Source organism: Vulpes vulpes, chromosome 4, assembly GCF_048418805.1.
Source record: "Vulpes vulpes isolate BD-2025 chromosome 4, VulVul3, whole genome shotgun sequence".
In the NCBI taxonomy this organism is placed as follows: Eukaryota; Metazoa; Chordata; class Mammalia; order Carnivora; family Canidae; genus Vulpes; species Vulpes vulpes.
Window position 1 is genome coordinate 13,376,311 of NC_132783.1, and position 13,733 is coordinate 13,390,043.

The 13,733-nt window shown below is 34.7% G+C and overlaps 1 protein-coding gene across 1 annotated transcript in view; it reads right to left on the reverse strand.

The window, feature by feature from the left end:
* The window catches only part of HSPA4L (heat shock protein family A (Hsp70) member 4 like), a 52,260-nt gene that overhangs the window by 24,039 nt on the left and 14,488 nt on the right, over positions 1-13,733 (reverse strand). The window contains exons 3-10 of the mRNA XM_026014305.2: positions 13,077-13,217; positions 10,554-10,676; positions 6,270-6,369; positions 5,751-5,884; positions 3,758-4,002; positions 3,538-3,614; positions 2,547-2,698; positions 2,000-2,106 (exon numbers count right to left, since the gene is read on the reverse strand). Of these exons, the coding sequence (XP_025870090.1) occupies positions 2,000-2,106; positions 2,547-2,698; positions 3,538-3,614; positions 3,758-4,002; positions 5,751-5,884; positions 6,270-6,369; positions 10,554-10,676; positions 13,077-13,217 (1,079 nt within the window). The remainder of the gene's footprint in view (positions 1-1,999; positions 2,107-2,546; positions 2,699-3,537; positions 3,615-3,757; positions 4,003-5,750; positions 5,885-6,269; positions 6,370-10,553; positions 10,677-13,076; positions 13,218-13,733) is intronic.

A 13,733-nucleotide genomic window follows, 5' to 3' on the forward strand; every position in this document is an offset into this window, starting at 1 on the left:
TTCAGCACAGAAAGATTTAAAACCTACATAACGGGCAGCCCTAGTGGCGCAGTGGTTTATAGTGCCGCCTGCAGCCTGGGGCATGATCCTGGAGACCCGGGATTGAGTCCCGCATCGGGCTTCCTGCATGGGGCCTGCTTCTCCTCTGCCTGTGTCTCTGCCTCTCTCTCGCTCTCTCTGAATGAATAAGTCTTTTAAAAAAATTAAAAAAAAAAAAAAAACCTACATAACAATTCCCATTCTTACTTAAATACTGTAACAGAAATGGCTTATAACTATTGTTTACAGTGGCCCAGAAACTCACTCTATAATACTATTACCATCACCCTATTCATTATGCAAGGTTTGAAAATCTCACATTCATGGACCCTCCCCTCTATCTTGTTTTTTAAGAACCTACAATATTTTTTACTTTCTTGTTGTAATCACTAGGATAGGTTTTTCAATTTAACCCCTCCTCTCAATGTTTCTTATAATTTTTTTCTGGATCACTGTATCTCTAACTGAAATTAACTTTAATTATTTAAAAAGTTTATTTAAGTTAATCTCTACACACAACATGGGGCTCAAACTCATAAGCCCAAGATCAAGGGTCTCATGCCCTTCTGAGCCAGTCAGGCACCCCTGAAAGAACAGCATTTCTTGCCTCAAAACTGACATTAATACATGCCACTTACATGCTCTGCAAAACATTCAGGTCAGATAATCTATATTTTTGGAATTTGTACGAAAATTTTAGTTTTTCAGGGGTGTGGATGTAAAAAGCAGAGAACAAAATTTTATTTTATTTTTTTAAAGATTTTATTTATTTATTTATTTATTTATTTATTTATTTATTTATTTATTTATTATTTATTCATGAGAGACAGAGAGAGACAGAGAGGCAGAGACACAGGCAGAGGGAGAAGCAGGCTCCATGCAGGGAGCCAGACATGGGACTTGATTCTGAGTCTCCAGGATCACACCCTGGGCTGAAGGCGGTGCTAAACCTGAGCCACCCAGGCTGCCCAAGAACAAAATTTTAAAAGAAACTTCAAAACCTAAATATAGGTTTACCTTATTGTACAAGTTATTCTGAAAAGTCATCAAATGTATTATTTGAAACACAAATTTTTGGCAGGGAAGCAACAAGCTATTTAAATCTTTAGCAGTTATGGAAAAAGAATGTAAATGTCAATGAAAGCATGAAAATATTGTAGCTTACAATAGTCAGAAATGCAAATCTAATAACAAAGTACTTATTTTCACTTTCAGAATGTTATCTCTAAAAGAATAGAAGAAAATGAGCTACAACAAATAATCAAGCAATGTTAAAAGGAATATAAATTAGTATAATCCTTTTAGTGAAAAATGTGGCAGTACTGGTTAAAATAATGATCATATCCTTTGGGTCAATTTCAGTTCTATACAGTTGTCTTACAGATATACCAAACACAACTAAACAAGGAGATGTGTCGGAGGACTTTCCTAATAGCACTGCTTGAATCAGAAAAATTGGGCTTTAGGGTGTATTGGTTAAATTAATTAGGGCAAAAGTGCTGAGAAAAAAGTCACTTGACATGGAAAGTTAATATATAACATTTTAAAACGCAAGTTGCACTGGGGACACTCAGACAATTACGTATGTACTTAAAAAGTGCATGCTTTTATTTTTGGATATTCAAAAAAATGGAGCAATATAAGCACAGCTGTTAACAATGGTTACCTTTGTAAAATGAGCTAAGTAGGAGGTGGGTATAGCAGATGCAGGTTTTTAAAGTTTTTATATTTCCATATTGTGATTTTTATTTGAAAATATTGATTTACCTTATAATAAAATACTAGTTAAAAATATGCCACCACGGTTTAAAGATTATGTAATATTTTATAGTTCCTTTTTTCTAATGTTTTACTTAAAAGTATTTGAGACTTTTAGAAGTGTAAATTCCTCTAAGTTCAGAAAGTAGGTTCAATTGGTTATTCACAATAAGCTCTAACCAAGGCTTCAAAAGTAACTTACCCAGTTCCATCTTCAAAAGAGGTCTTCCATCTTAATGTGATTGAATAGGGAACAAGGTCTGTTATAGAAAATTCACGCACTTTAAATGCTGGTGAGAGAATCGCACACTGAAAATAAGATGTATACCATATTTAAATCAACAAACGCAAAACATACTGGTTACCCTGACTGAACCGCTTATCAAAGTCTTGTAATAAAGTTACATTCTAAAATTACTGTCTTTTGGTAACAGCTAGTTTAAAGTGTCAAGAGTACTCTATGCCCTTACAAAAATATATTTTTAAATCTCAAAAAATAATTTTAAGTGGAAATAATTATAAGAATCCATAAAGTAAATGTTCTTTCACTAAGCACATATTGTCCCTATGACACTTTAAAAACAAATTAGAAAGACACAAGATTTATTTATCAGGAATAATTTCAATTTATTTTTAGCCTATTGACAACTGGTTGGAACAGAGAATATTAAAAGGTCACTTTAAGCCTATCACCACATTTCTGGCAAAGTATACACTGTTAAACAAAAAAAAAGGATTATTAATCATACCTGTAATGCACATCCTCTTGCAACAGCTTCATCAGCATTTAATGTGGTACTTATGTCTTTAAGAAAGAATTTAGTGATTTGTTCTTTCACTGCAGGAATTCGTGTTGCTCCCCCTACAATTTCTATACTACTTATGTCTTCACGTTGCAAGTCTGGAAAGCAAGATGTTTGGGGTTTTTTTGGTTTTTGTTTTTTTTTTAAAGATTTATTTATTTAGTTATTCATAGAGACAGAGACAGAGAGAGAGAGAGACAGGCAGAGACACAGGCAGAGGGAGAAGCAGGCTCCATGCACCGGGAGCCCGATGTGGGATTCGATCCCAGGTCTCCAGGATCATGTCCTGGGCTGAAGGTGGTGCTAAACCGCTGAGCCGGCAAAATGTTTTTAATTGAGAAAAATTAGATAGTCTATAAAAATGTGAACAAAAGACTTTGGAAAGTACTTTTTTTTTTTAAAGTTAATTTCTCTTTTTGCTAAAACAACACTAAATAAAAAGAAGATAAAAACAAATTTTGGAAAAATGCAAAACTTAATATTAACTAGGTATCAGGCATTGCACTTAGTCCAGATGACAGAGTAACAATAAGAACAGACAAGTACCTCATGGACTCTTCAAAGTCCTTCAATTTTCTAACTTTCACCTCACAAATAACCAAGAAGTATTAATTGATTACCAAAAACCTTAACAAAAAGCGATCATGTCCCATTTCTACTTTATTTTCATCATAGACTTTATAGTATACTTATATGTAAAAAACACTTCCGAATATAATATAGTTTTATGATGTAAACAATAACATGAGCCAGGAGCTGTTCTCATAAACCCAGATTCATAGTGCCCTTACTCTTATGAAAGAAGTTATAATCTCCCTAAAATGAAAAATATTCAAAAGACATATGAAATTTTTGTTGCTTTTACCATTTCCTACCCCATTCAAGTGAGTTAACGTCATGACACAATTTTGATGGTTAGTCTAGTGATTACACTTACTAGCTTGTTCCATTACTGCTTTTAATGGTGGCTCGACCCTGGTGAATAGGGAAGCACACAATTGTTCAAATTGAGCTCTGTGGGAAAAATGAAGTAAAATTCATCATTTTGGGATGTAAAACTCAAATATATCTTCTAAAGTAACACAGTGAAAAAAAATCAGACATGATCTAAATGTAAAATAAGCCAACACTTCTTAAACTGAAAACATACATGGTACCTGTTCATTTTACTAGAAACATCAAGGTCATTCATGAAACACTCAATGTTCAGTGGAAGATCTGATGCATTTGCGCTCATTAGCTTCTTCAGTTTTTCACATTCCTGATATAAACGCAACAAAGCCCGAGAATTTTCTTTCACATTTATCTTATATTTGGTCTTGAACTCCTCACAGAAGTAGTCTACTAAAGCCTCATCAAAGTTCCTGCCACCCAAATATGGATCAAAGGTGGTAGCCAAGACCTGTTTAAAAAAACAAACAAACAAACAAAAAAAGACTTTCAGAAACACAAATGCTTTTGAAAAGACAAAAACCAAAAACACCTTTTTAAAATTAATGTCAAAGGCAAAGAACTTGTCAGAAATCACTGGGGTGTCAAAACTTGCTGTGGGTTATACTAATTATCACTTACATTTAGCCAACTTACTTAGCCACTCTGAGTTATCTGCTTTGGGTTACAGATCTATAATATATCATAATCATTCTATTTCTGAAATAACTGAGTTTCAATTAAAACTTCATTATCTTATATCCACTGGTTCTACAATAGCACTGAACAAGTAGACCAAAAACCAAGTTCAAGACAGCAAAGAAACAGTCCTGAGCATGTAACCAAAACACAAGAGCCAAGAAAAGCCAATCCAAAGATGAAATCTAAATACTACAATTGGTCAATTTACAGGTCAGGAATTAGGCCTTCTGATTACTATTTTAAAAAAATAAAAAGCAAGCTATTTTTATAAAAATACAGAATAAATAAAAGAATACATGAAAGACCACAAAATAAAGAATAAAGAGAAGAAGAATTTAACATAATAAACTTATTGGGCAATGAGCCCCAGCTAGTGGATAGATGGAAGAGGAGCAGATAAGTCACAGAATTTCAACACTATAGCTCTTGAAAACAAAAGAGCAAGATATCTAATCTCCCAGGATAGAGGGCACAAATGACTACTTACACTAGAAAAAAAAAAAAAAAAAAACAAACCCTACAGTTAGGGATGGTTCATCAGGTTTTTGTTTTTTTTTTTTTTCACAAGGATGTGTGATGAAACAGTAAACCCTACAGAAGGTGGTAAATGTAATCTGATTGGGATGTTATCCCACAGACTAGTATGGGAAATCCATGGATCAACTTCTTGCTAGATCTAGGACTACCGAAAATTAAGTGCAAAATTGTGTTGGCATGTGACTAGTGCAAAAATGTATCCTTCTGGACAGCAGAGCCACATATATGGCTACTCTAAAGTATCTACTAAAAAGGAAGAAAGGAAAATGTTCTTAGTGTACTATACTAAATAGCAAAGATTAAACCAATTTACAGAAAACTACTCTATACTCATTATGAGTCATTTCCCTTGAGTTTTCTGATTACAAGCATGTTATTATAAACTGTGAGATAAAAGGCTCTAAAAGGTCCACTGGATAACCCAAAGTATTTCATCTTTTAAGCAAATTCTACAAGTAACTAATGGAGAAAGAGAGAGTACATATGTATGGATATATAAGATGATCAAAGTAAAAATGAATATAAAGTGAAATACAAACTATTAAGATAAGCACACAGACAATCTTAAATAATGCCGCATTGCAGAAAATTATGACAGGAACCCCTGGATAGTAAGGTCTATAAAAATAAAGGGAATCATTTTAGGAAATGTTTTCTAAGTATATTTATGGACAATAATGTACTTAATGCTCCCTGATAGGTGACCTAACACCTTGACAATAGCTAATACATATTACAGTCTTATATGGCATTCCAATCATTTTATATTCATTAACCCATCTGTCCTAAAAAAAATTCTGAGGTAATTACTGATATTATCTTCAGGTGGGGAGCCCGAGATTTGAGGAGGTTATGTAACCTGCTCAGGGTTATAGCTTTTAAGTGGCAGAGCCAACATTTAAATCCAGGCACTAAAGTTTTTCTATATAGTCTTACATGCTCTTAACCACTAAACATCCATATAGCAAATAATTCACTTACTTTAAGTTTTCCTTTGTTAAAAGCACAAACTGAGACCTGGTAGGCAGAATGTCCCATATCAATAAATATTACATTTCTTGGTTTCTCATCTAATGGGGGAAGATCCTGTTTATAAATTCCATATGCTAGAGCAACTGTGTAAGAACAAAGAAATAACGTTAATATCAGGATAGCAGTCACCTGGAAAACAAAAAGTAAGTCATTTTGATACTGCACTATATAAAGTAATATCAATTATTAGTTTCAAAGTAAATTAACTTTTCATAATTTGGTTACTGTTTTTAATTTTATTTTTTCTCTACCCATCTAGAACTTAAATCTTATAGCAAATGTAAGACATGTTTAACTTGTAGCAAAATACTATACTCCAAAACAAAAGGTTACAGGAGCCAGTACATAATGAAAAAAGATAAAATGCTTTATATTAATTAAAAATTTTTCATAAAATACTTTATTTTATAAAAATTAAAAACTAGAGCAATTCTTCTGACAGTGATTTTCAAACTGCAAAGTGCTCACCTGCAGTAGTTTCATTCATCAGCCTTAAACAATTTAAACCTGCAACCTGTGCTGCAGCCATCACAGATCTTCTCTCAGCATCAGTGAAAAAGCTAGGAATCTGTTAATTTAAAACAGTAAGGAAATATATTGGTTTAATAGATTTTAAACATTTCATCAATTAAAAATGTAAAAAACTACTCTAAAACTTATGTAGGGCAATATAACTACTCTAAAATTTACGCAAGTTAAAGATTGGTGTCCTAATTAAATAAGCAAGAAAAAAATTCTTTGTTTTGGCAATTTCTATACCATAAAGTGTTGACCTAAGTATGAACACAAACTTAAAACAATTAAGAAGATGGAATAATACTGCAGGATTTCCAAAATATGTTCATCCAAATCCTTCTTTGTATTGGGTTTGCTCTATGAAAAAAATGTTTGTTCACATTTAATAATGAAAAATGGAAACCCCAAGACTTAAAATGAGATTAAATATATCTTGGTAGGGATGCCTGGGTGGCTCAGCAGTTGAGCGTCTGCCTTTAGCTCAGGGTGTGATCCGGGTCCCTGGGATGGAGTCCCACATCAGATTCCCTGCATGGAGCCTGCTTCTCCCTCTGCCTGTCTGTGTCTCTCATGAATAAATAAATAAATCTTAAAAAAATATATATATATATAATGAATCCTTTGTAGCTGTTAGAAATAATCAGGCAGATCTGAACTATCATGAACAGTATATTACATTAGAAAAAAGGACATAGGGCAGCCCAGGTGGCTCAGCGGTTTAGCACTGCCTTCAGTCCAGGGCCTGATCCTGGAGACCAGAGATCAACTCCCATGTCGGGCTCCCTGCATGGAGCCTGCTTCTCCCTCTGCCTGTCTCTGTCTCTCATGAATAAGTAAATAAAATCTTTAAAAAAAAAAAAAAGAAAAAGAAAAAAGGACATAATGTAGCATGATTGTATATGTATAAGCTACCAAGGAGAATACTCAGAGGTTTATAATGGCTGTTATCTCAAAGGGAGGGGAGAACTATATATTGCAGGGGACTTATGAGGAGCATGTACTTTTCTTAAAATCACCAAATACATTAACTGAGACTTCAACTTATAGTTAAGATTTACATATACTTAGTTCTGTCAAATTAAGAAGCACTTTGATTTGTGTGTACAGATTTCTGAGAAGCTAATTCAGTAGGGACGCCTGGGTGGCTCAGTTGGTTAAGCATCTGACTTTGGCTCAGGTCATGATCTCAGGGTCCTGGGATGGAGCCCTGAATCAGGCTCCACACTCAGCAGGGAGTCTGCTTCTCCTGCTTCTCCCCCCGCTCTCTCTCTCTCTCAAATAAATAAATAAAATCTTAAAAGAAGCTAATTAAGTATATTCATGTACAAAATGACTTCAGGCTCTTCCAATTTAGTTCCAAGACAACTTCCAAAGTTGTCTCCAATTGTATTACTTTTTAAAGCAAGAAATTTCATTTAACAGATATTAACAATTGGAGAAGAACTTGAATTTTGATATACTTGTTTATCCTTATTATCCTTCTGACAAAAATCTAAATTATAATATAGATGTCATTTAATACTCATTGAGCACTTATGTACCAGGTACTTTTCTAACCACTTTAGGATAAAATAGTGCATAAAACAGAGAAAATACTTCCCCTTGTAAACAGGTCACAACGGGTCTACTGCACTAACTACAAAGTAAATAATGGCAGAGAAGTTCATAATGCTCTCTGACACTAATTTCTGATGTGAATGTACCATCAAGTATAGTTAATAGGGATGGATTTGAATTTAACATGGGTTTTATTTTTTATTTTTATTTTTTTAAATTTTTTATTTATTTATGATAGTCACAGAGAGAGAGAGAGAGGCAGAGACACAGGCGGAGGGAGAAGCAGGCTCCATGCACCGGGAGCCTGATGTGGGATTCGATCCCGGGTCTCCAGGATCGTACCCTGGGCCAAAGGCAGGCGCCAAACCGCTGCGCCACCCAGGGATCCCCTAAGATGGGTTTTAAAACTCACCCCACTTTGATGTACACTTTCAAGTGGCAGTATAGTGGAAGAGTTGTAAGTAGGGGTTTGGGAATGAACTATTGGGTTTGATTTCTGGCTTACCACTTATTAGCTCTGTTGATTTTAGCAATTTATTTAACTTCCTTTTGTCTGTTTTGTAATCTACGAAACTGGAATTAAAAATATCCTACCTTTATGGGTGGTTCCGAGGATTAAATGAGTTATACATATTAAATGCCAGTAACAGTGTCTGGCCAATTATAAACTCTTTTATTAAATGATTAGAAAACGTGGGCAGCCCTGGTGGCGCAGCGGTTTGGCGCCGCGCCAAACCATGGATCCTGGAGACCCATGATCAAGTCCCACATCGGGCTCCCTGCATGGAGCCTGCTTCTCCCTCTCCCTGTGTCTCTGCCTCTCTCTCTATGTGTCTATGAATAAATAAATAAAATCTTAAAAAAAATGATCAGAAAACAAAATATTAAAGTTCTCTTATTCTCTCATTTAAAAAATTCTAAATATCTATAAAATACTCATTACTAAAGTCACTGAAGAGTTCATAATCTGATTCTATTTTTCTGATGACACAAGACCTTTTTTTAAGACTTGAATTTAGGGAAGTTTAATAGTGTTAGAAATATATTCACATTTAGGTGACAACATGTAACTTAAAAAAGTTATCAATATATAATGAGATCTCAAAGGATAGAGTAAATGATGAAATGTTTTAAGAATTTTTTTTAAGGGGATCCCTGGGTGGCTCAGCGGTTTAGTGCCTGCCTTTGGCCCAGGGCATGATCCTGAGGACCCGGGATCGAGTCCTGCATCAGGCTCCCTGCATGGAGCCTGCTTCTCCCTCTGCCTGTGTCTCTGCCTCTCTCTCTCTATGTCCATCATGAATAAATAAAAAATCTTTAAAAAAAAAAGAATTTTTTAAAAGAATTTATTTATTCATGAGAGACAGAGAGAGAGAGAAAGACAAAGAGAGAGAGGCAGGCGCAGAGACCCAGGCAGAGGGAGAAGTAGGCTCCATGCAAGGAGCCTTATGTGGGACTCGATCCCAGATCCCAGGATCACACCCTGAGCCAAAGGCAAGATGTTCAACCAGCCTCTGAGCATCTGCCTGAGCCACCCAGGCGTCCTTGTTTTAAGAATCCTTAAAGAAAGATATTTTCTTTCTGAAAAATGCTGCATGATCTTAATTATATGTGGAATCTACAAAAGTTGAATTCATAGAAGCGGAGTAGAGTGGTGGTTACCAGGAGCAAGGAAGTGGGGGAAATGGGAAACATTGGCCAAAAACTACAAAGTTTCAGTTATGTAGGATGAATAAATTCTAGAAGTCTAATGTATAGCATATAGTGTCTAAAGTTAGTAATACTATATTATATACTGGAAATTTGCTAAGAAAGTAGATCTCAGGTGTTCTTGCCACCAAAAAAAAAAAAAAAAAAAACAACAGTACATGAGAAGATGTTAATTAGCTTAACTGCTGCAATCATTTCACTATGTATATGTATGTCAGAACATCATGCTCCATACCTTATATGTAAACAATTTTTTTTTTAAAGAAGGCACAATGGGATTCTGGAGAGTGATAAATATGTTTGTAAACATATTTATCAATAGTGATTGATGATGGTTATGTCAAAATTTCTGAAAGTATAACATGCTAAATATATCCATGTTTTCATTTTAAAAAGGATTTTTTTCTTTCTGATACAGAATATACATAATCTCAAATTACCAAATGGGAATTTTCAGCTTTGTCATAAAATGTTAAAGTCCCTACAAATAGGAAGTTAAGGGCAACCAGGAAACTGGCAGGCATTGCAGTCCCTACTCATATTCATTTTTTTTTTTTTAAAGATTCACAGATTATCACAACTGACTATGGGAAACTAACTCAATCCTAAACTTTACCAAATAAAGTTGTTTTTTTTTTAAACCTAAAAATAAAAATGGGTTTACATTATTTACTTAAATAAGAACAGAAAGAATAAAGGAAAAGGAAGAAAAATATTTAACAGATCACTGATATATTGGAAATTGTGATTTAAAAGTATAAATTACTGGGACACCTGGGTGGCTCAGTTTGTTAAGCATCTGCCTTTGGCTCAGGTCATGATCCCAGGGTCCTGGAATGGATCCCCACACTGGGCTCCCTGCTTAGCAGGAGCCTGCTTTTCCTTCTCCATCATTCCCCCTACTTGTGCTCTCTGGCTCTGTCAAATAAAGTCTTGAAAAAAAAAATTCATTATTGAAGTAAAACTTACTGAAATCACACAGTCGGCCACTGGTTTCTTCAAAGCATTTTCTGAAGTCTCTTTAAGTTTGGCCAACAGCATTCCAGTAACTTGCTCAATTGCAAAAGGTCTCTCTTCTTCTAGGTACCGCACCTAAAACCAAAAGTTCAGATATTTATTAAGAGTCATTTATTCGTCCAACATGTATTTTGTATTTACTCTAAACATGACAGACAACAGTGAAAAAGGCTGTATTTTCTTTTTTTTTTTTTTTTTTTTTTTAATTTTTATTTATTTATGATAGTCACAGAGAGAGAGAGAGAGAGGCAGAGACACAGGCAGAGGGAGAAGCAGGCTCCATGCACCGGGAGCCTGACGTGGGATTCGATCCCGGATCTCCAGGATCGCGCCCTGGGTCAAAGGCAGGCGCCAAACCGCTGCGCCACCCAGGGATCCCAAGGCTGTATTTTCTTAAGAAGGTTATATTCTGAAAAGATTATTCTAGTATTATACCCTCTCATTTCTAAAGTTCAAGTGCCTTACACATAGTAATGTAACCAAATTGTTCTCAAAAATATCTTCTTGCATTAGATCTCTGCCTTTCACAAAAGCAATTTTTATCATTCACTTTCCAAGCACATAACAAAGGAGAAAAAGGTCAATTAATCTTTTGAAAGTTAGAACTTTTCTGGGTTTGACATGAAAGCTTTAGTCACACAGTTTTAGGAAAAGCAAATGAGAACATCAGGAAAGAAAAAAAATTTCTTGGGGCAGCCCTGGTGGTGCAGTGGTTTAGCACCGCCTGCAGCCTGGGGTATGATCCTGGATACCCGGGATCAAGTCCTACATCAGGCTCCCTGCTCCTCCCTCTGTCTGTGTCTCTGCCTCTCTCTCTATGTCTCTATGAATAAATAAAATCTTAAAAAAATTTATTATTAAAGAAAATACGTACAGTATGTATTATTCCAAGGTTTCTGGGAGATAATCATAAATTAAATATTAGAGATGTATATATAAAATTTCAAAATTATGTTTAGACCAAATAACTACTTTATTTTATTTTATTTTATTATTTTTTTTTAAATATTTTTTTTCTTTATTTATTTATGATAGTCACACACAGAGAGAGAGAGAGAGAGGCAGAGACACAGGCAGAGGGAGAAGCAGGCTCCATGCACCGGGAGCCCGACATGGGATTCGATCCCGGGTCTCCAGGATCGCGCCCTGGGCCAAAGGCAGGCGCCAAACCACTGCGCCACCCAGGGATCCCCACTACTTTATTTTAAAGTCAGGTTTAAGAATAGGTTGCATTTAAGCACACAAAAGGGAACTTTACAATGCTTCTTGATGAAGGAATACTGGAAGATGTGTGGTTTAAGTAATCAAAACTCTTTTATAACAACCAATAAACTTGTGAGCAATACAGTTACCCTGGAACCCATATAATAATTATATTTAGTTTACTGAGGAAAAAATTATGTCTTCTGTGTCCTCAGTGGAAAAAATTTTATTCTATAACACTAAATTTTGGAAGAGCTTCTCTCAAGCAGCACAATGTATGTGTGTACAAGTGTATAAATGTGGCCATGTTTACCTGTATAAAGTACATATCAGTACCTCACTCCACTTTATAGCTAAACAGTATTCCATTGTACAGTACCACATTTTAATTATCCATTCATCAGCTGATGAACATTTGGATTGTTCCTACTTTTTGGCTATTATGAACAATCATGTACAAGTTTTTGTGTGTACATATCATTCAATTCTCTGGTGTATATAACTAAGAGTCAATTTTCTGGGTCATATGGTAACTATGTGTTTTGAGGTATTCTGTCAGTTTCTGAGAAATCAACAAACCTGTTTTTGTTAACCAATGCATAACTTACTGTCTCAGGATATAGAACTAAAAATCAAGAATCCATCTCTTACTTGGAAGAAGAGTTTGCTTTAATAATATGGAAGCCTAGAAATATGAACAAACAAAATACTTGGAAGAGTTTGCTTTTATATCTCAGGATATAGAACTAAAAATCAAGAATCCATCTCTTACTTGGAAGAAGAGTTTGCTTTAATATATTTATGGGGTCTATTTTTCTAAATCACTTATGCCTCTGCCTTTATCACTTGAATATAGTTCACCTCTACAAGTTCTCCAAAAAATCATTTTTCCTTGACAAGAAAAGTATTGGTTAGATTTTAAAAATTACCTAACCAGAATTTTTTTTAAGATTTTATTTATTTATTCTTGACAGACAGAGAGAAAGAGAGGCAGAGACACAGGCAGAGGGAGAAGTAGGCTCCACGCAAGGAGCCCGATGCAGGACTTGATCCCAGGACTGTGGGATCTTGCTCCGAGCCAAAGGCAGATACTCAACCCCTGAGCCACCCAGGCATCCCTAACTAGAATTTTTTTTGCACTCACTAAAGCTTACTACAAAAACCAAATCTTGGTACAGATGTACTGTGTCCAGAGGAAAAAAGTTAAATTACAAATAGGCAATATTAGATTTGGTTTTTTGAATTTAAATGTTTGTACCCTGGGAAGCTTACCTTAACTCCTGCACTTCCATTTGGCATCTTCTGCAGTTCATAAGGAAGCCTGATCCTTTCAGTTTGCACGATAGGATCATCAAATGATCTCCCGTGAAGCTTTTTGAAGCCATGAATTGTATTTCTTACATTCGTGACTATCTGTTGGCAATCAACACTTTTATTTATCAATACTTAATGAATGCAAAATAAACACTACATAATATTTTAATAAGACCACCAAATCTCTTTATCCTACACATTTAAGTTTAGAATTACACACAATCATTTGTCTAGTTTCCAGCTGATAGTAAAATTATACAATATGAATGCATGCATCTTATCTATTGCCCGTCATATTCTCTTCCTATTCTAGGAATGTAGAATCAAAATTATTGTTTTCAAAAAACAAAGAACAAAAGTGTAAAAATTTTTAAATACAGTGAAAAATCTATCTACAACTCATTTCTGGTTTTCCTTAACACTTTTGTTCTAATGAATTAATACATTTGAATTTCTCTTCCTTCCACTTTATTTATATTACAACACTCTTCCTTATTGCCCCCTTTTTCTTTTTTTCCTCTTAATATCTAGTTCTTTGTGAAATTTCTCATGTACTGAGAATGAAATTTCTCACTGTGGAGAATTGATCCTAGGCTAGTAAATTTAAACTATTTC